The sequence below is a fragment of the Orussus abietinus genome, unplaced genomic scaffold, assembly GCF_000612105.2.
Source record: "Orussus abietinus isolate OABI.00-Male unplaced genomic scaffold, Oabi_2.0 scaffold6, whole genome shotgun sequence".
In the NCBI taxonomy this organism is placed as follows: domain Eukaryota; kingdom Metazoa; phylum Arthropoda; class Insecta; order Hymenoptera; family Orussidae; genus Orussus; species Orussus abietinus.
In genome coordinates, this window is record NW_019396002.1 from 243,760 (window position 1) to 266,775 (window position 23,016).

Here is a 23,016-nt window from a genome sequence, read left to right on the forward strand (position 1 = left end):
GCCATCAAAATCGAGCGGGGCAAAACAAAGAGCTGGTCCTTTGTACCTCGTCGAGTGCGGTAATGCGCACTCCGGTATTCCACTCTCGTCCCAACTAAAATCTTTGCCAATCTGTTTTCGCGGAAACGGTTTATATGCTGACGGGGACATGTCACCGACGCGAAATGCATCCGCGATGTTCCGGCCGAGCGGAAAAACGTCGCGCGGCCGTTCATTAAGTAGATCTCCTCGCGGAGTGCGATCGCGTGTACCTTCAGCCCCGGTCAAAATCCCGAGTGCGGGTTTCCGATGGAAACGCGTCCGTTTCCGCCGAACCTATCGACTTCCGCGACCTCGCGCGTCCTCCTCGAGCGACGCGGCCGACCCGTGACGGATCGATTTTCGCCTGAAATCATTGATCGACGCAATGAAAACCTCGAGAGACGTAAAGGTTGGACGCTCGCGCGGTTATCATCGAGACTGAAAGTACGTTTCCCGATCTCGTGGGTAATTAATGATTTTTTGCGAACGCGGCAAGCACCCGAGTACTCGAGAATCGATTCGGCGATCCCTCGAAGACCTAAGGTCGATTTACCCCCGTCCGTTCCGTATCCGTACCGTGCCGTCCGGGCGGTATCCTTGCTTCCTACACGGAGAAAGATAAGTCTTAAAGTTACAGAAGTATTGTATCAAGTATCAAGTATCCGTTGGAAATTGTTGCTCACGATACGGTTAAAAACTATCCCATTAACGGATTAATTCCGTTAATTTTACTTTTTTACGTGTAGAGCTAGCAGAAACATTTCTGTAAAAGTCAGCTGTACCTGTAACTGAAAATGTCCGTTAATAGTAATAATAATGCAACTGGTTACATTTAAAGTATTACAAAATTGTAGGTGCAAGGAGAAAATATCTGTACATATTACGGATTCGGTTCGTTCAGTTCATTTTTTTCCTGAAAAATTAAAAATATTTGTAAGCGATACGGAAGAAATCTGCAGATTTAATAGATTCAACAGGTTAAGAGTAACGGATATTTAACCTTAACCCTTCCAAATACTTATACGTAATTGTTACAGATATTTATCCGTAATTTTTACGGAATTGAGAAACAAAAGCTCCATTGTAACGTAAAATGAAATAATCTGCTGTCCTTATCTCAAGGGATAAAATCTGTACATTTTACATTTTGTTTTCTCCCTGTACAGATCGATTTACCCCCGTCCCTTCCGTATCGGTTCGGTATCCGTCCCGTCCATCTCGACGGACACGAATGCCTCCTCTTTTTCCACCGACAGCTGCGTATCCACGAGGGAGACATTCGCGTCCACCAGGATACAATGCGAATACCGAGCGGATACGGAATGGCCGCGAGTAAATCGACTTTCCGTCATCGGCGACGCCGTTTTCCCGGTGGCTCGGTGCAGCACGGACGTCTGCCGGAAGCGTATAAACGGTGGGCACCGAAGCTGCCGGAACGGCACGGAAACCGAACGGACGACCTCTGACATCGGTTCCGAGGAACCGAGGAAGGAAGGTACATTTACCGCATTTCGCGGACGCGTGGACGAGCGCCTCCAGGACTCGCGGGTGGAGTCGCGGTCCCCTCGGGCCCTAAAACGACTGTCCCAATTCACGCCGTAAATTGGGGCAGTCGTTTCAGGGCCCGAGGAAGAAAGGCACCTTTGCCCCAATTCACGGCGTGAATTGGGACAGTCCTTTTAAGACCCGAGGAAGAAAGGCACATTTGTCCCATTTTGCGGACGCGTGGACGAGCGCGTCCAGGACTCGCGGGTGGAGTCGCGGTCCCTGACGGGCCCTAAAACGACTGTCCCAATTCACGCCGTAAATTGGGACAGTCGTTTTAAGGCCCGAGGAAGAAAGGCACATTTGCCCCATTTCGCGGACGCGTGGACGAGCGCATCCAGGACTCGCGGGTGGAGTCGCGGTCCCTGACGGGCCCTAAAACGACCGTCCCAATTCACGGCGTGAATGGGCCGGCGAGAAGTAGTAGGCGCGAGTGATCGATGCATCTCTCGGTGGCTCGTCGGGGTTTTTGTCGTCGGACCTTCCCGCGAGGTCGAAACAAGAGCAAAAGGCGGAGAGAGCGCGCCGCCGTGTGGGTGCAAGAAGCGCGCGCTCGTCCCGCGGGATCCTCGGCGGAGGTACTCGAGCCTCTAGAAGTAAAAAGGAGAAGGGGAGCGAGGAAGAGAAGGAGCAGAAAGAGAGAGAGGAGGGGCAGAGGAAAAGGAAAAAAGCGAGCCCCTCCCTCTGTCTCGCGTTTACGAGGAACGAGCGTCGGCGCGCGCGCGGGCGATCGCTTCCGCGGGCTTTCGGCGGCGCGGCCAGCTGACGAGGGCGTCGCACAGCCCGCGTCGAGCGCGTTTCCAAGCCGAGCTGCGCGCTGGGAACTGCGCGTGGCATGCCAGAGGAGCGCGGCAAAAGCGTGCTGCGCGCAGCAAACTGCGCGCGGTACGCAGTAAAATCGTGCAGCGGGCCGCATATGGTATGCCCGGTGACGCAAGACCGTCCGGCGCGCCACAAACGACGCCCAGGATGCCGCATGCGGCGCATAATATACCGGGAATTCCTGCAGCGCGTTGCCATCGATGCGCGGGGTGCTGCAGCGATGTGCAAAATGGTACGTCGCGCCGCAGTCGACGCGCGGAGTGCGGCGAAAGGTTCGCTGCCACGGATCTCGATCCTCCCTCCTTAGCTTCTGCCGGCGTGGAGGTCGTCGAATGAGAGGAAAAAGAAACGGGGAATAAACAAGAGGACAAAAAGACGGGAGATCCTTTCTCGCATTTACACGAAGCGGATGCCGCGGCGTTTGCGGTCGCTTCCGCGCGTCGTCGGTGACGCCATTGGGGATAGCCGCGACGGCCCGTCGCCCAGGGTGTCGGCGACGATCCGTAATTCGTCGGCCCCTCTTCGTTCGGTAGAAGCCGTAACGGGGCAACGTTTGACGCCGCCCCGTCGGCCGGGAACGAGAAAACTCCGAATATACGGTAATACCGATCTCGCTTAGGAATTGCTAAGGAGGCGAAAAGAAGAGAAACGAGACCGACGTCCTCCTCGGGGCGCTTTTCCCTCCCGTCTCGGCTCGGCGGGCGACGCCACCTAGCCGATGGCCGAACGCAAAGGCAACTCTCGAGCGCGGAAACCGCGGGCGGGGGGGAAGCTCGGAAGAATCCGTGATTTACAAGAAGCGAGCGGCGGGGACGCGTTTTCGGGCGGTCGTGCGACCAGCTGACGCGACTCGCGGCGCTCGGTATGTAGCCCTCGGCGCCGCGGGGGCGCCGCGGGGGCGGCGGGGGCGGTGGTGGCGGCGGCGTCGGCGGCGACAGCGGCGGCGGCAGTGGCGGCCGAGCGTCTCGCCGCGGCGGGAGGCAGTGGCGGCTCGCGCATGCGCGCCTCGGGCCGCTCGGCGCCCCGTCGGTTGGCCGGCAGGCGGCTGACGTCATTGGCGTTATCGACCAATGAGAGGGGCCCGTGTCGCTCGAGGTTGCTCGCTCGCTCTCGGGCTCGCTCCTTGGAGCGAGTGGACCGACTGGTACACGGCGGCGGCCGCGACTCCTCCGGTTCGGTCGCAATCTTTATTTCAGGCTCGACCGCGAACTCGGGGCGAACTGGTCGAAGCGCGCGCGGCCGCCCCGGTTTTAACCCGGCCCGTACCCTAGCCGAACCGCGCGCGAACCGCACGTAGCTAAATTTGAATTCGCCGACGTGTCGGCCGCGACGACGAAGACGACGACGGGGACGACGACGCGTCGCGGACGCGGCCAACCGACGGACGAGTGGTGCCCGCGACGTTGCCGCGCCGCGCTCCTCGCACGCGGCCGACCAACAGACGGAGAGAGCGGAGTATTTTAAGAAGGACCGCCGACCCGCGACCAGGGTGCATCTAGTCAACACATCTAGTCCCGTAGCCGCGAATGTCCGGCTACCTAAGAATAATTTCGCCCTAAGTTATTATTACACCACCACGGTTCCTATAAATAAAGACTCCATTGACGGGGCACGTCGAACGGAACGATAACCGGAGAAACGGAGTGAGAGAGGAAGAGGAAGAGGACCCAAGAGTGGGAGAGAGAGGGACGGAGGGCCAGGGTGCGAGGGAAAGGAAGAGGACCCCCGATCGAAACGAGAGCTCGGAACACCCGAGGGGTTTCGCTTGGCCGAATCGAGCCGAAAATCGATGCGACCCTAGGTGACACCGATCGCTGACCGCCGGACGACGCCGGCCGACGACCGCTCCGAGGATCCACCAGACTCGCTTCCGCTCCTCGGGAAGGACGCCCGGAGGAGCGAGGCCGATCTCTCCGGCTTCCTACGTGGTTTCGGCGAGACCGCGCTCCCATCCGGCGGCCGCGTAGGACGCGAGACGTCGCCGAGACGTCCCTAAGTAAGACGGACCACGTGAGGAACGAGTCGAGAGAGAGAGTGGAAGAAGGAGATCGACTACCGGCGAGCGGCGCGGGCGCGTGCACCGCGCGCACTCCGGCACAAATGAGCCAGCGATTCGACGTCGAACCTAGCCTGAAAATCGGTGAGTTCCACTTTTCGGAGAGAAGACGGCGTGTTGGATAGCGTCTCGGTTTCACCTTTATCGAGCGGGGACGCGCCAGTCTTCGGGCTCGATTTCTGGGAACCCCTCGACTCTCGTCCTTAAAGGAATTAGCCGGCCTCGCCGCTAAGCTCCGGTCCGCGAATTCGGCGCCTCCGAAGGGCGCGCACTCTCGAGATCGAGTTCCCCGAACCGAGTCGTAAGTCACGGCCGATCGCGCATGCGTAGGGGAGGCTTCGAAACGTCGAGGTACTTAGGTGATATGAAAGTGATATACATGTACCAAAAAGTCAAAATATTTATCAAACTTTTCTCCAAACTGAGTGCACCGAATTATTTTTAAATTTAACACGTGATTATAGAGGTTCAAGGAAGAACGCGTTGCCCGTGAAATTTCATTTTTCTAACAAAAAATATCATTTTTGCTTTCTGTCCGAGATAAATGCAACATTTTTATCAAAAATTGAAATCTCACGAGCAGCGCGATCTTCCTTAGAGCCTCCATAATCACGTGGTAAAGTTTATGATAATTCGGTGCACCCAGGGTGGAGAAAAGTTTTATAAATAGGTTGACTTTTTGGTACGTATATATCATACTTTCATATCACCTTAAGGTGATGTAAAAGTGATATCAAAGAGGTCTCGTTTATGAAACTTTTCTACAAACTGAATGTACCGAATCGATTCAAACTGTACAATATAAATGTGGAGGGTATAGGAAAGGTCCTGATACTCATGAAGTTTCAATTTTTAACAAATTTGTTGATAGATATTTTTTAAATTTGTTACAAAAAATGATATTTCATGAGAGTCAGGACCTTCTTTATGGCCTCCACCTTCAAATTGTAAAGTTTGAAACGATTCGGCACACCCAGTTCGGATGGAAGTTTCATGAACAATTGACTCCTCCGATGCCACTTTCACATCCCCTTAACGAACCGATAGAGCCCGCGAAAACGTGGCTTTTGGCGGAATCTCGTTATTTTTTTATCGACGTCTAGAAGGCGGATCGACACGTGGGAGATTAAAGACTCTTGTCCACGGGCAAGGGAAACTTGGCAGACCCGTTTCAAACACCTATTATCGATGGCACTCGCGATTTTGGAAGTGAACTTGCACTATTCGACTAACGTTTACAAATTTTTCCGAGGAACTCGGATCTCCAACGCGCCTGCGCGCGAGAGTCGAGGTTGCGCAAAATCTCAAACGGGTCTCGTTATTGCCTTAAGTTTTGGAGGTTGGGACTGGCCCCGTCGTTCGCAGAAAGAAAGAAGTAGTCTCAGCAGAGAAGCCGTCCACTTTTGACGTTTCGTCTCGAGGATAAAATATTATTTCATTATCCCGAGCTTACCGTTCCTCATTTTTTAAACGTCGTTTCGCGAGCGCCCGATCCATATCTTGCTGGCTTTATTTCAAGCCCTTTGTTTCCTACGTTTTAAATTATAATTGCGATAGCTACCGTTTTCTTCCTTGCTCGCTTTTTTTCGAGCCCCGAATATCTTCCTCCAAGTGAAACTGCGACAAGTTTGGGGTAACGATGTAGTACCTAGAGCAAATTACTCAAGCGAGTCGTTTTGCGAACACTGGTTAGATGCTCGTGGCAACAAATTTCGCTCGCTTTTTTTCGATCCCCGAATATCTTCCTCCAAGTGAAATTGCGACAAGTTTGGGGTAACGATGTAGTACCTAGAGCAAATTACTCAAGCGAGTCGTTTTGCGAACACTGGTTAGAGACTCGTGGCAACAAATTTCGCTCGCTTTTTTTCGATCCCCGAATATCTTCCTCCAAGTGAAACTGCGACAAGTTTGGGGTAACGATGTAGTACCTAGAGCAAATTACTCAAGCGAGTCGTTTTTCGAACACTGGTTAGAGACTCGTGGCAACAAATTTGCCGCAAACATCTTGGCAGGGTATGAACACAATGTCGCGCTTAATGCAGCAAGAGATGTCGCGAGTTCCTTGCCCGTGACCACGTGCCTCGTAAATGCTTTCAACTATCCCCGATCATGAAATTCGTGTCGAATAGCTGCGCGAAGCTCCCCGAGAAGGTCACGGGTTTTCATTATTTTATAATTCACGCGCGTGGAATTCGCCCACGCGGGGCGCGTACGAGCAGGATCGATTCAAGGGGAACATTGGGAAGTATTGGCCGTTCGCCAGGTTATCATCGAATTCCCTTAATCACGAAATCGGGACATCGCGACTCCATTTTAAGGCGATGTGAAAGTGACGTCAAAGAGGTCTCATTTATGAAACTTTCCATCAAATTGGGGATACCGAATCGTTTCAAACTTGAATATATAAACATGAAAACTACAAGGAAGGTCTTGACCCTCGTGAACCTTCAATTTTATAACAATTAGTTTATAGATATTTTCAAAACCACTGATAAAAACTGAAATTTCAGGAGTGTCAGGACCTTCCTCATGCTCTCCATGTTCGGATTATAAAGTTTATATAATAACGATTCGGTACACCCAGTTCATAGGAAAGTTTCACGAACAATTGGAGTCTCGGATGACACTTTGATATCCCCTTAAGTCAGGAATCTTCTATCTTAAATCAGGAAAGCAGGTAATTCGGCCTACCGAAGTGGTCCAGCCGTCTCTACCATGTTCCATTTATAAACCATACGCGACGTTTCAACCGTGAGGGATCGAAAACAACATTAAAATATAAAAACTCTCGCGATCTCGTATTCCACCTCGCGACCGCCGCGGACGACATTCCGGCAAGGATCGCGGCCGGCCGGCAGTCGGAAAGCTCAAATCGGAGCAGCTTCTCATCCGCGCGTTCAAGGTGGCCTCGTGGTGGCCGCGTGGCAGGGCAGCGTCGTTCCCTCCACGTGGAGAGAGATCGAGAAACCGCGAGAGACGGCCGATATCGCGGCAATATCGCCGATATCGCATCCGAGGGCCTCTCTGCGGCGCGCGAGCAGCGTGGATAGGGCGAATAGGAGGAAAGGAGCGAATAGGAGGAAAAGAGCGAATAGGAGGAAAAAGGCGAATAGGAGGAAAGGAGCGAATAGGAGGAAAGAGGCGAATAGGAGGAAAGAGGCGAATAGGAAGAAAGGAGCCAATAGGGCCACGTCGTGTCGCTCCTCGTCTCGATTCGATCGAGGTGCAAGGTGTACAGGTCAGTGCGCTGGTCGTTGACCGGCACTCGGTGGTGCGCCTCTTGTATAATAAACTGAATTCGATCGGTGGACCCGGTCGAGGCCCCCCTAGGACGTTCTAGAGCCTCCGCGCGTCGATTCCTTAGCGGAACGGCAGACTGCGACCTTCGACTTCTGATTTCCGATGCGGTTTCACGGAGAAAACGGCAGGGTGAATGGGACGCGTTTTAAGGTGAATCGACACACGTCGTGGAACTTGATCGACATCGACGATCGTAAAAAAGGCTTCTCTGAATATATACGTTGCCGACGTTGGTTTTTATATTGACCGCTGTGTCGGGTTATATTCAGTATTGTACTAAATAGCATACTCCATCTGTCGTTTTCGTACAATGATTATAAAGAAATTTAAGGAAGACTTCGGAAGTACCCTGAATTCATGGTCTCTGAGGCCCTAATTGACTGCAGAGGGACACTCTGCGCCATCTGTGATTTCCGTGCCAACTAAATTGTCACTCCGAGACCTCGTATTACCATATTTATTTTCCTATTAGTTTTGCTCCGATGACTTCTAGTTTAAAGCTTTTCAGGCCTCGCTTGTGTAAAATGGATCATTATATTCTGAATTGTTCAAGCTTCAATTCGGAGTCGAAACGTTTCGAGGACTTCGGTGTTCCTACGAGAATGATGAATTTTTAAGTTCTTAGTAATGTAAGATAAATTGAAATTCCTGTCGGACAACTGAATGATCAAAGGAATACAGAATTTGTAAGTTCAACCGAGATCGATGATTCCAAGACGATCGGCAAGGATAGGCGAGATGAGATCCTTTCGATGTAGGTCGGTCCGACTGACAAATGACACTCCGCGAACGGATTCGACGGCGCGAGACGGCCGTCGTTCCCGTCGAGAGCGACGTCGGTCCGTCCGACGACTCGTAGGTGGCGGAGGGCGAGCGATCTCTAAAAATAACGATCGCAAGTGGAACGCCGTCCGGCGGATCCGCGTGAAAATCGACACCGCGGAGCGACGCCGACCGACTGGCGATCGGTTTTCCCGAGCCAGGATCGCCTCCTGCGATCGGCTTTTCCGGAAACGCCCGACCGCTTCCGAAGGACCTCGGCCGCGTGACCGGCGGAATCGGCGGGGCCGCCGTGGGGTCAGTCGGTGCCGATCGCTCGAACGCGCCGCACGTTCTCCAGAGAAGATCGGCCGGATGCCCTCTCCGAGGATCCCGAAGGTCGGACCCCGGATTTTCGCTCGCGATTTGGTTATTCCGACGAAACGGGGTCGGAGGTCGTCCCAAACGGACAAAGGCTCGTCTAGTAATCGCCAAGCGGGGCGACCTTGTTCCGCGATTCCGCACTGGGAGGGTTCTCTTCGGGTTTACAGGAGGAATTCTTAATGGTTACGCGGATTTAAAGGGGTCGTGCGATGCCGTCGGAAGCAACGCCTCCGACATTTATTCCTTTATTCGGTTCATTGATTCGTATCAAATCGTTTGGGCTGCTTATGAAAATTAAAAACATACAATAACTATGGCGCACAATTCAAGTTCAGGTGTAATCTGCAATGTAACTCGTTCTGCTTTTTCGTAAATTCTGTTCAACGATAATAACAATAAAAGAGCTACCGTAAAGGCTGTACTTACTTTTCTCTTACCGAGGCGTTTACACAGCGCACGTGGCGCTTTGCAATTGAATTGAATCAATAAACACGTACATTAACCTTCCATATCTAATTTCGTATCGAACTTGCTATTCTTAGGTTGGAATAGTAGAGTAACACTCGCCGAGCGGAAAACGCAACGATTTTCCAGAACTTGACAGTCACACACGTTTTAATATCGTCGTATCGCAAAGCAATGAAAACTCGTCAAAAGATGAAAAATCATTTAAGCGAGCGATGACATTGCCCCGAGTGGCGAAAATAATTTCTTTTTATTCCTTCCATCTCGTAGATTTTTATTGTAAAAGGTTATCAGATGAGTTTTCCAAAGAATTCCCATCTATGTAGCAGATGCTGAAAATATAGTCGTCGAATTTGAGTCCCCTCGGTCTATCGTGGCGATGGGTGCGAGTGGACAATCGATAGTTAGTCCGCATTTGACGTCACTCCGGCAGAATTATTCACAGTCAAATAAAGACCCTCTGGATGATTTACCAAGGGAACACCTTGACGGTTCCTTGCGCCGCTCCGATTATTAAAGAAAACTATTTGCGCGTTATGTATCGCTTGAAAAAGAGAAAAAAATGTATATATATCAAAGAAAAACGAAATAGGCTTGCAGCTCCGATGTTGTCTCGGTCGAGTACGCGTAATCTAAAAAGAGTCGAATCTTCGCTCTATTACATTTTACCGAGTCGGTCTTATCAGGACACTTTAGGTTATGTAATCTAGTCAACGTCGCGGGGCTTTCACGCTCCGGGTTTTTCGTTATTTAAAGTTCTTTCTACGGCGCGATCATAACACCGCTATTTGAATTTACTTACACGAATCAAGAGACTTTATTTGAATTGTACGCGTAGACATTTCTCGATTATGTCTCACCGAACGTGATTCGATTTTCGCAAACCTCGCCAGCAATTTATTCGATATCATTTGACGAACTTTCGCGCATTAAGCGTCTTTGTGTTTACGTTTTCTGCTACGATATTCTCGTCCCCTTTCGAAATTTCTTTTACGCGTTTTTTCTTTTTTTTTTCTGCCCAAGATCCTCCTCCACCCGTTTCTTGCGTTTCCGACAACTTCTGCGCCTTTCGCGGCACTTAAGGGGCTGTACCACTGTGAACGTCGAAAAAATTACACATTTTTGAGGCAGAAGTATGAGTTAAAATTAAAATTTTACCATGATTGAGGTACGGGCGATAGACACGTGTTTGCTGAATATAGTGCGAAAATTTGAACACGAGTCAAGAGACTTTATTTGAATTGTACGCGTGGACATTTCTCGATTATGTCTCACCGAACGTGATTCGATTTCGGCAAACCTCGCCAGCAATTTATTCGATATCATTTGACGAACTTTCGCGCATTAAGCGTCTTCGCGTTTACGTTTTCTGCTACATTATTGTCGTCCCCTTTCGAAAATTCTTTTACGCGTTTTTTTCTTTTCTTTTCTTTTTTCTGCCCAAGATCCTCCTCCACCCGTTTCTTGCGTTTCCGACAACTTCTTCGCCTTTCTGCGGCACTTAAGGGGCTTTACCACTGTGAACGTCGAAAAAATTATACATTTTTGAGGCAAAAGTATGAGTTAAAATTAAAATTTTACCATGATTGAGGTACGGGCGATAGACACGTGTTTGCTGAATATATAGTGCGAAAATTTGAACACGAGTTAAAAGACTTTATTTGAATTGTACCCGTAGACATTTCTCGATTATGTCTCACCGAACGTGATTCGATTTCGGCAAACCTCGCCAGCAATTTATTCGATATCATTTGACGAACTTTCGCGCAAGGTCGTATCCGCTTAGTTGACGGAGGACTTCCGCGCATGCGCGCCTCCACTCGGCGGAAGAGGACGCAAGCTCTTAAAATTTCATTCGGCTTCTCGCTCACGTTTTCGAATCGCGGGCTCGGTAAAGTCAGGCAAGAAGCGCGCACCGAGTCGAATGTCGGTCGTCGGAACGCTCGGTGCAGAAAGTACTGCGGCCGCTTAAATTTAAACCCACTGTCTGCATCGGAATTTAAGATGTTGCCTTAAGTGGACTCGGGCGTCAGTTAAAAGTATGGCCAAAAGTTGAAAGGTGACAGACAGCCGGTATCAAATTAATGTGCGCCCGCGCATACCTACATAATGGTTACGTTATTGTGAGGGTTAGTGCCAGATTCCATTCTTCGCCCGTGCCTCTGATTAATTCCTGACAGTTCAAGGATGATCTAGTGTATACGGACTCGTCGTTATCGGAGGCGCACACTATCGAGCGTTTCTACTGATCACACGAGCGAGCGATTACACGCGGATCGCTTTCGTGTTGCTATCGGTACGTACGAACGGAAGATCGCACCACTTTACGCTTTCGTTGCGGCGAATTCTGACTAACAAATCGGTACATTTGGTTTTATACCCCAAATGCCGAAGTTTCATTTCCTATAGTTTAGTTTTAGTCGAAATCCTTTCCGAGAAAAAAAACCACTTTACGCTCTCGTCGCCGCGAATTCCGACTAACAAATCGGTTCATTTGGTTTCATACCGCAAATGCCGAAATTTCATTTTCTATAGTTTAGTTTTAGTCGAAATCCTTTCCGAGAAAGAAAACCACTTTACGCTCTCGTCGCGGCGAATTCCGACTAACAAATCGGTTCATTTGGTTTTATACCCCAAATGCCGAAGTTTCATTTCCTATAGTTTAGTTTTAGTCAAAATCCTTTCTGAGAAAAAAAACCACTTTACGCTCTCGTCGCGGCGAATTCCGACTAACAAAACGGTTCATTTTGTTTCATACCCCAAATGCCGAAATTTAATTTTCTATAGTTTAGTTTCAGTCGAAATCCTTGCCGAGAAAAAAAAAAAGAAAAATCGGCAGGGTTGAATCTTCGACCCGTCCGCAAGATTTACCTATGTGGAACGGCAGCTCTTGTGGCGGTATTAAAGGCTATGGCTCTAAAACGCCAACGCAGGTGGACGGCAAAGCGTCTTCGCGTTTACCTTTTTTTCTGCTACGATATTCTCGTCCCCTTTCGAAATTTCTTTTACCCGTTTTTTCTTTTTTCTTTCTGCCCAAGATCCTCCTCCAACCGTTTCTTGCGTTTCCGACTTCTTCGCCTTTCTGCGGCACTTAAGGAGCTATACCACTGTGAACGTCGAAAAAATTACACATTTTTGAGGCAAAAGTATGAGTTAAAATTAAAATTTTACCGTGATTGAGGTACGGGCGGTGGACATGTGTTTGCTGAATATAGTGCGAATATTTGAACACGATCGGCTCAATCGTTTTGAGAAATCACCTGCGTCAGGTGCAATCTTTTTTTTACTACTCTACGTTTGTAATAATAAATAAATATGTACTTTTTACTAAAAATAAAAATTTTCCTGTATTCTCCTATATTAGACTTTTCACGGGAAAAAAGTATGTGCCATTATATGCAGTACTTTTTGAAAAAGAAATGGTCAAAAATGTGTAATTTCTTCGACGTTCACAGTGGTATAGCCTCTTAATTTGGCCATTTTGAGAAAGTGATGCCGTCAATTACTATTTCTCATTTAAAAAAGGTTTTATTTTTTTTTTTAATTTTCTTATACCATTGCTCTATATGAGTGTTTTAATAAAGACATTCGTTTTTAATTCTCGAATAGGAACATTAAGAGATATAGATTATTTTCTATAGGGACGACATGTAAAGTCGTACCAAGTTTTAAGGAGGCGAAATGTTATTAGCTATCGAAATTCATCTAATTAAATTTCTTTTTACCGCGAGCCCATACCTTTTTTCTTTTAATTCGTCGCTCGTTTACTTTCTTGCTGTAATTAGTGTAGGAATTATCGGGGATCACGTGCGTGACGCATTTTCGTGCCTCCGTTTAACGTGGGAGTCTCGTAATCCTTTGACGAAGATGTATTCGACCGCAAAAACGATGGTCAGAAAAATGGACGCGTATATCGGTAGCGTGAGTAGACGTTTTCGGCAAGAACCTTTGAATCGCGGAGACTAATCTTGTTATGCAGAGGTGGACGTATGTAGAACTCGTACGTGAGCATCATTCCCACTCGTATCACGATCAGGGACTCGTGACATTGTTTTGCATAATACCGACTGCATTATCTTCCGTAGTCCTGACCTCCGCAGTAAAAATCGAGGTGACTTAGGGGCAAATTCGACCGAAAATTCTGTGACATAAGACCCGACCGATTTATTCATTTACGTTTACGCTTGGATTTCTCTGTCGAGGAACGAACCTCGTTTTATCGTGTCGTTATATCGACGACTTACAAACGACACACACCTACGCGTATTATCAATTTCATAAACTCCGTTGACAGTGCTAAGTGAATAAAGACGCCACACTATTCAAAAAAAAATATATTTTAATTTTATAACATCTTTTTTTGAAGTTTTGTTTAGACATGGTGTACTAATTTTATAACAAATTTTCGAATAAAATGTACAACATATATTATAAATGTGGTAAATATGTGTAATAAATTTATAACATATGTTGTAGATTTGTGTTGATCGGTACTTGACTTTAAACGTTTCTTCTGCAGACAAACAAATTTGACAGGATGCTCCGGGCATGTTCGAGTACGTTTTTAGAGAAGCCTTAAATGACGAAAAAATCTTTTTGCAATTGTCGAGCAATTCTATTGAATGTTAGAATTATTTTTAAACATCATTTAAACATTTCTCGGACTCAAGAATGTCGCTACAATGCTTCTCCGCTAGTGCGACCGATATTTGTCGTCTCTCGATTAAATTTCTTTGAAAGTAAACTTATGTAAACGATCGTGAAATTAAAAACTCATCTAAAACATTTACAAACAATACGTATTAAATGGACTTTCGAATATCAAATTTATAATTTTTCTACGCAATTTCACAAGATCACAACGTGATGTTATAACATTATAAATTCATTTAGCATTTTACAGTAAATGTATACTAATTCACTGTTAAGACATCACATTTACAATGTTACTGCAACCTTATGTACTCAAAGTGTATGAATTTTATGAATTTTTTTAACAGTGCATCCTACCCACCATTATTTAAGGGAAATTTAAGAAAAATCGGTGAGGGGAATTCTGCCCGCCTTGTCGGCAGTGCCACGTACTTATGAATGGCCGATACATAAATTGCACTTAAAACCGTGCAATTCAGGAGTATTACAAGTGACGAAGCAAGGCGTGGGTAGGAAGTTATCGGAATCGATTTTACCGATCGAAGAGCCACGCATTTGCGAGACGATGACGAATGAACGTTACTCGGCAACGTCCGGAAATTACTGGGTAAAAATCTTTATGGTACTCGTTGACAAGTGCTGTCGGCGCATAAAGTAGTCGTTGTACTTTTAGTTACCGCCGGCACGAATTTAGAATCAATTTTCCGGGGATAATGCGAGTCCCCCTTGGAAGCAAGATTGCATTGACATGTAGGAAGACTCATTTAATCGTGGCATTATTTAGTAATAGACACAAAACACGTGTGCACGGAGGATTAATTGGGACTGGAATGTTTCTTTCCTACGTACAGCACTCATTAGTCTAAGCATTGTCATACGTAATGAACGAGTGAAGATCACGTCACCCCAGGTCATCCGATGACTTAAACTCGTCATTAAAACCTCGAGCTGTCATAGTCATTATTTCTGAATCGGATCGACCAAAATTCTATTACAATCGATTGCGATTGACGACAAGGACAAAGCTCGATTTCTCCGAGTCGACAATTTTTCGATCTCGTGAACGCACTTACGGTCGTATGGAAGGGTCATTCTATACATATAAAACGTCAAAATATTTATAAAACTTTTCTCCAAATCATTTGAAACTTCATAATGCTAGTTTTCCGTGAGTTCCGGGTTCGATACGGTAATTGCAAAAAGATTTTTTTCGGCGTTTAAGGTAGGGCTGCCTCTAAAATCGTTCTCGAACGTGCCCGGAACATGTGTCAAATTTGTTTGTTTGCAGACAAAAACGTTTAATATCAATTACTGATCAACATAAATTTATTACAGGTGTACTAAATTTATAATATATGTTATACATTTTATTTGAAAATATATTCTAAAGTTATAATACCACGTCTGAATAAAACATCGAAGAAAAATGTTATAAAACTGATATTTTTTTTAACATGGGGGAAAAGCGGATTTTCTTTTCGAAACGCGTGTTTCCCATAGCGTGCCGAGGGATCGTCAATTTCCTCCGGAGCGAACCGGCACGAGTCGAGGCTCTAACTCGAGATGACATCAAAGAATGGTCGTCCTGTCCAGCCTCCGAGCACCCCGAGCCGCACCTCGTTGCACTCGCAATCAGTGTCGAAACGCGGCGTGTCGCCTCGGGCTGCCGTCGAGGTCTCAAACCCGCGGAAAAATAATGGGCCTTCTTGGGCCGGGGCCGTTTAAGCGATCGAAATGTCTGCACAAAGCATTGGCACCTCTCGGGATCGCGCTTACGGTGCAAGAGGCGCGCACTTGCGACGCGACGCGACGCGTCGCGACGCGCAAGGGAATGACGTACAACGCAGGACACGCGAACGCGGGTCTTCTCGCATACGTAACGAGTGGTGAGGCTCGTTGAGGCGTAATTTCTCGAGAGGAATGTAAGGGCCCCCTGCACCACCCGGCCGTTTATCGCGCCAAAGTGGACCGTATCGACGCTTCGTTACGTCGATCAATTAGCACTATCTACGCCCGACTCGACCGATAGAGCCGAGGATCTCGCGGCGCCCCTTGTTGCCGCGGTCGATCCTCGTCACCGGGTCCTCGATATCTCGATACGAGTTCGGCTGGATTGGCTGGCTTCGAGATATCGACCTCTCTCCTTTTTCGCCGTCTGACCATTTCCCCGGGAGATTCGTGCCAAGAGTTGCTGCACTTCCAGGGGACTTATCGAGGCGCCGCTATCTCCTCGAGCGGCGTGTAATAAATGTATTATAAACCTAATAAAACTATGTAATAAGCGCGTAATGGACTTTGGCGATTGGAAAACGATAATTGGATATACGCCCGGTGTGTCCCAATTTTGGCGACGTTAGGTGGGGATCTTTAATGTTTCCTTTTTTCTGAAATTTTCCGAGGATCGGACGAGCCGCAGATTATCCTAGTAATTGTAAATCGATCCTCCGGTGTACCGACTTTGCGTTCTCTTGCTATTACCAGACTTGCCCTGAATCGCGAATCTCCATGCAATTATTTATACATGCAATTGTATTTTCAAGTCTGCACCGAATCGATAGGAATACTCGGTTTATTTTTCCTATCGCTGGCAGTGAACTGCATTGCCGAGGGCACGGTATTTTAATACGAGTTGGGGTACGTGAAATACTTTTCTCTCCAGACTCAAGATCGTCAAAGAGCACGATATCTTCGGTCATTGCAGGAAGGTGCAATTAATTGCAATTGGAAATGAAAAGGACGACGGTAGAGTCTCGTAACCTGAAAACCTTCTCCCGTGTAAAAATATTCCTGTCGAAATGTGCATATAAAGAATATATTATTTAATTCTTTGATGATATAATTTCACCCGATTTCTGTGTACGAGGCAAACCCGAGTAGAAAATTTCCGCGACCTTTATCAGCTAAGATTATGAATAGCGATCGGATTATGAGATAATTTAACGCCAGGAACTTGACGAAATGATTTAAAACAGCGCCTGTCAGGTTGACATTTCCTTCTGCTTCGCTTCTGACGTTAACTTGCTTACTAGGAGTTCCTTAACACATTGATAACACGCGTGGGAGGGATTACCCTCTTGCATAAAAACCCGCCCGTTTACGATGTGTTAAAAGACTCCGAAAGGATGAGGCATTAACTCGTCCTATGCAAAGTTGTAATTTCATGTACTATACATTTACCCGGTTGGCTTGCATCGATATACAATACAACCTTTGTATTTTCTGTTACAGCGCGTCTAACATTCCATCCAGAGCTTTGAAGGAACTTCCCCTGGTCCACAAAGTAGTGCAACAATGGGTCGAAAGAAGATTCAGATTTCTCGCATTACGGACGAACGGAATCGTCAGGTAGATGTCAATACGTAGATCATTAATCAGCGCGTATTAACTAACCCTTCATTGCCATCCTAATCGGTCCTAGAATCAAAGTACAGGTGCAGAGGTAAAAAAATAATCAAGAATACCGTCTCTTAATGTCTCCATCGATTACTTAGCGTACGCGATCGGGCAGGATCGTCATTTTCAAGATATCGGTACTCATTGTTGCGCTCTGTTGTATTCCAGGTGACATTCAATAAGAGGAAATTCGGGGTGATGAAAAAGGCTTACGAGTTGTCCGTTTTGTGCGACTGCGAGATCGCGTTGATTATCTTCAGCTCGAGCAACAAGCTGTATCAGTACGCCAGTACCGACATGGACAAGGTTCTCTTGAAGTACACCGAGTACAATGAACCCCATGAGTCCCTCACCAACAAGAACATTATTGAGGTGAGTCCATTTATCCGTTACACCGCCGGAACGGAAAGGATCTTCGGAATACACTTTGTACCCACGTCAGGCGGTCCCATTAAACAAATCTTTTTCAACGACTCCGTGATTGGACCCTTTATGTCCTACCTATTATCCGGTTTATTAATATCGAGAGGTCTTTCTTACGTTTTGCTTTTACCCCGGGTTCTAATAAGATTTTCTACGTCTCGTTGGATTAAAGCATTCCCCGTTCACCTTGAATTCATTAACTTTCTTAGATTCATTGCTTCGCGTCTTTGGTCTACTTGAATTTGAGGAAACCTGTATAGGTACTCTTCGTACTGTATCGGTCACGTGTCGGAATGTAAGAAACCGTTTGTCTCCTGTACAGAGAGGGATTAAAAGTAGTTACGTGGAAAGAGTTTATACACCTTCCTAGCATCCCCGTCGCGGCTTCGCTTGCGATATGTCCAAGTAGAATTCGGGATTCGTAATCTTTCTTTTTTATCCCTTTCCACCCCTTTAGGAATTGCTTGAGGCAGAATCCTCAAATTGGTTTTTAGGCAGTTCTCTGTGTACTCCTTTTAAGTGAAAAACAAGTCGATATCTCGGTAGGCTTTGAAGATATTAAGAAATTCGTAAAAACACATTTTACCCTTTTCACTCTCTTAGAGATTGAATGTAGAAAAAATCCATCTTAGTAAGCACCTATATTAAAAAAGTGATATATCCCCCAAATCTCACATTTTTAGGCTCACCAGTTTGGGCTGGATGACGATGAGTCAGTCATTCGGTCAGTCAGGGACCTGTTTTATATATGTAGATTAAAACCACTCATTGTAGATGCGGGGGCCGTTTTTCATATATTCCGTAGATACTTCTAAGTAGGTTCAAATTAAGCAACAGTTTCTTAAAATAAGCTCGGGCATTGAATATCCCATCGTTTACAAGGTGGCGGTCCATCCAATGAATTTTCCCAAACAATTATACTATATGTGCCCTGAAACAATACCTTATACCACAAAACTACCGCATTATCCTACATTCGGAAAGTTGACCAACACTCTACCGCCTCGATCTTTCACTTCAAGGTCTCCTATGAACAATTAGTCTAACTACGTAGTCTCTATTTTCGCAAAGACTTTTACATACTTTAATTAGCTCCGTACCGCGAGGGGAAAATTAAGTGGTATTTTTAAACGAACCCGATCCTAGAGGGGCCCAGACGAATACCTGGACTTATTACTTTAGCCGCGATCCACTCAGGAGTTGGTCCTGCAGAGGGTGGAATACCGCCGGGAAATGCGGATATCTGATTAACAGTAGCGATAAGAGCCGCGGGCGTTGGTGTTAAATTAACGTGCATGTGAAGGTTGAGTGCCCTCGGGCGGTGTGGTCACGTGAACCTGTCTGCTGACACTTGCAGGCGCTCAACAAGAAGGAGCATAAGGGTGCCATGTCCCCGGAGAGCCCGGAGCCCGACGCGAACGAGTACAATCTCACCCCGCGCACCGAGGCCAAGTACACCAAGATCGACGAGGAGTTCCAGATGATGATGCAGAGGAACCAGCACAATGGCACTAGGGTGTGTACCTCGGCTAGGCCACTCTCGCGGTTGCTTTCCAATTTCGACTCGGTTTCGTGAGGGCCCGGGGTTCCATTGAGCGCGACAAGTCGAGGAGGGACCAACGAGTGCAAGACCAAGACCGTCATGATCTTGCGTACTTGAGTCTTGTTCTTGGTCTTGCATCGTTTGTAAGACTGCGAGACAGATTTTTCTCATCACTGGAGGATAAAAAACCAATCGGAATCGTGGTGGAAGGTATACTTAGGTCGGAGTGCCATGGAGCGTGTTGGGTGTCACACGGAACGCGGCGCGTCAATAAATGTCGAAGATGAACGTTCAATCGGAACTGCGCTTAAGGGGTTATATGTAATTGTCATAGGCGAAATTCAAGAATTTTTTTATAACTAAAGTGCTACTATATACTACTCATAACTAAAGTAACATTTTTAATCGATAACAAAGCGTGACTTCACAGTACAATTATTGAACTTAATATATAATTTCTTTTTGTCAAGATATAATGAAAAATTGGCGAGGTACAGCAATTCTCTGAAAATGATTTTTTTTTCTTTTTTTGTGGTGATCACGATATCTTAAAAAGTATTTCACCTGTCGGCTTGTAAAAACTTGTTTTATTAAGGAAGAACGAAAATGTTATAAGTCGAAAAAAGTGATTTTTCAGTAAAACCACTGTCATGTTGGTAAAAATCGGGAAAATCCTTCGTTCAAGCAGTAACAACTGCAGATAACCCTTTAACGTCGGTGCAACACAGTTCTAATTGGATTTTCATCCACGACGCGTTGACGCGTCGCTCTCTGTGTGACCCACGACGCGCTCAACGGAACTCCGTCATAACTCGCCTTTCTGCAGACTTCGATCGGTACTTATGATAAGGCATTATTATTCGTACGGGCACTACGATCGGTAGGAGCATTGGCTTGGTATCTTTTATTTTTTATACGTTTTTTCCTTATGCTTCGGCTAAGTGGAAAATTTCGAGGAAGCGCAGTGTTTTACACCTCAGGGAAACCGGGATCCTCTCAGCTGTTTAAACACCTCGAATTCGCGACATCTTGAAAGTTAAATGAGTTAGATAAGGGTGTGTTTGAACGCCCAAGTCTTTGGTAACCTTTGACTCAATCTCGGGGAAAGGTAATTTACCTGTAAGTGGTCACCGTAATTTTTCTTTGCGGGGTGGCGGAATGTTAGAGAGAGGGAAAGTTGTGGATGTGTTTGTGTCATTTTTTGTTCGGTTAATTATGTAGGTTTTTGTCGAATTACTTTCTTGATTTGCAGATTGGGTAGTGTGTTTGGAACACTACGTTTCTTAGTTTTGTTCAAATGGAAGTTTCTAAGTATATAGTGTACCTTTGACTTAAAGAATGTCCTTCGAAAGTACAAATTTAACGTGTCTATCTTAATAGTTTAAAGTTATATCAGGAGAATATTTAACAGTAGTACAAATTTCAATTATTATCACGAGAAATGGCCTATATATTAGCAGTTAATTGTTTTATATATCTCGTCAGTTTAGATAACGGTTACCGTTATCGCTCTTATCATATAAATGTACCACAGCTTCGACTATCCGAATAATCGGACGGGCTCAATACATGCAATTATGCGATATCGATTTTATCCCCCGGCACGTCGAAATTGGGAAAACGAGAAGCATTCGTCACACCGATACGTTATTCGGTAAAGTACCGATGACATTTATTTAATCTCTTATTTTTCCAAATGAATTTCATTATATATTTTCAAAAGGCTTTCCCAGGGATTAATGTGTCAGTGATACGATTCAGCGGAATAGGACTTATTTGACTTAAAATTTCAAGTTTGAAATACCAATTAAAATATATTCCTTGGTTGCGATTGGAGAACTCATCGAAGTACATACTTGAATATATGGATGTTAATGTTTGCGGTTTCATATGTACAGGGAATGGGACAGTCTAATTACACGCTGCCCGTGTCCGTGCCAGTAAACAGCTACGGGGAATCTCTTTTGGGATCTAGTCCGCAAATGGCACACACCAGTATCTCTCCACGACCGTCGTCCTCTGAAACAGACTCAGGTAAGGAAAAGGAAAAATCTGCGGAAAAAGGAGAAACTAGGAAATTTGCGCGCATGTAAATTTTCGAACGAGAGATTTCTCACATTTCCGAGGAAATGATACACATGTGATTTCTTTCGATACGCAGTGTACCTGTTACAGTGAATGACCGAAATTGGAGAATGTCGACTTTCACCGGTCAACAGATACCAAATACGTCGGTGAAAGATCGAATATTTCATTACATTGTTGTACATTCGGACCCTCTCCAGTGTGTGTCGACAATCACACACCGGTGAATGTCAACATTTACCGGTGTAAGTCAGAAATAAGGGTATTTAGCAAATATTTCGGACATACACTAAGCGACTATGTGAATGTTGACATTCACCGGTGAAAGTCGGCATTCTCCAGATTTCGGTGTTTCACCGTAACATACCCCCCTGGAGGGATGTTGGAAATGAGTTTGCGCGAAATTTGAAATTTGCGCGCGCGTAAATTTTCGAGCGAGAGATTTCTTACGTTTCCGACGAAATGACACTCATGTGATTTCTTTCGATACGCAGTGTACCCACCTGGAGGGATGTTGGAGATGAGTAACGGGTATCCACCGTCGGCGTCACCGCTGGGTGGATCACCGAGTCCTGGGCCATCCCCAGCCCTTGGAGTAGGTGGCGGTGGTGGAAACAAAGGTGGAAATCCTTCCAGACATTCGCCTCAACCGCCGCCACCGCCTCACCCTCACCGAGCAAATTTACGAGTAGTTATACCAACACCTCTCACACAGCCACTCTCAGAAGATAACTACGATGTAAGCCTGGTAGTCAAAATGTACTTTTCATTGCTTAAAAACTTATATTCGGTTATAACGTGTGGAATATGGTGCTTTACAGAGCGGGCACTCGCAGACAACGTTGAATACACCTGTAGTGGCGTTACAAACACCATCGGTCCCAGCTGGGTATTCTAGCTTTGGTCCTACGGATTATTCCTCAGACCTTGGCAGTCTCGCATGGTCTCACCAGAGGTACGTTGATGACTTATCAATGTATTCGGCAGCCACCATGTCCAGCATCAGGTAAATCATACTTCATAATTACCGGCATAAACGAGAACTACGTGTCCAGTTTTGTTTTCCTAGACGTAACAGTTGAATGGTTGTGTTTTTTAACTCCCACCCGCGTTAAGGTAAACTATGATTTGCAGTTGCCTATCAGTGATTGAAGTTCTATCATCGAATTCGACTGATTTTTTATTAAAATTTAGTAAGAGATTAATGTTGGAAATTTTCTAGATTGATTTTTTTTTATATTTACTGAACAGGAGATTTTTTTTTTGTAACGTCATTTTAAGTCGCGTTTAGTCATTCGTTCTTTAAGGAAATAACTCCTGTTTAAAATTACGCTTCCAAGGGTGAAATATCATTATGGCGGTTACTCTGCAATTTACGGAAATTAGTGATATATTACGCAATGCCATTCATGTCATTTCTCCCACGCCCTTCTCTCTACCTTCCCGACAAAGTGCTTCGTAATGAGCCAGTTGATTCAAGAGAAAGTAACTCGTTTGATACTTGGTTACGTTAAGTATAAATCCAACATTAAGATGGCTTTTACGTGCGGGAAAATAATTATTTGGT

The 23,016-nt window shown here is 46.1% G+C and overlaps 1 protein-coding gene across 4 annotated transcripts in view; it reads left to right on the top strand.

Annotated features, from left to right (window-relative positions):
• The first annotated feature begins 443 nt into the window (after positions 1-443).
• LOC105704479 (myocyte-specific enhancer factor 2) overlaps positions 444-23,016 on the top strand; it is a 30,353-nt gene continuing 7,780 nt past the window's right edge. Inside the window, exons 1-7 of one of the 4 annotated variants that reach the window (XM_012433722.2) lie at positions 444-465; positions 17,234-17,350; positions 17,567-17,770; positions 19,179-19,337; positions 21,263-21,398; positions 21,944-22,188; positions 22,271-22,455. In XM_012433722.2, coding sequence (XP_012289145.1) covers positions 17,297-17,350; positions 17,567-17,770; positions 19,179-19,337; positions 21,263-21,398; positions 21,944-22,188; positions 22,271-22,455 — 983 coding nt within the window. In that variant the 5' untranslated portion in view covers positions 444-465; positions 17,234-17,296. Of the gene's footprint in view, positions 466-3,465; positions 4,529-17,233; positions 17,351-17,566; positions 17,771-19,178; positions 19,338-21,262; positions 21,399-21,943; positions 22,189-22,270; positions 22,456-23,016 lie in introns of those variants that run through there. The other 3 variants (XM_023434256.1, XM_023434255.1, XM_012433718.2) reach the window with 3 other exon arrangements.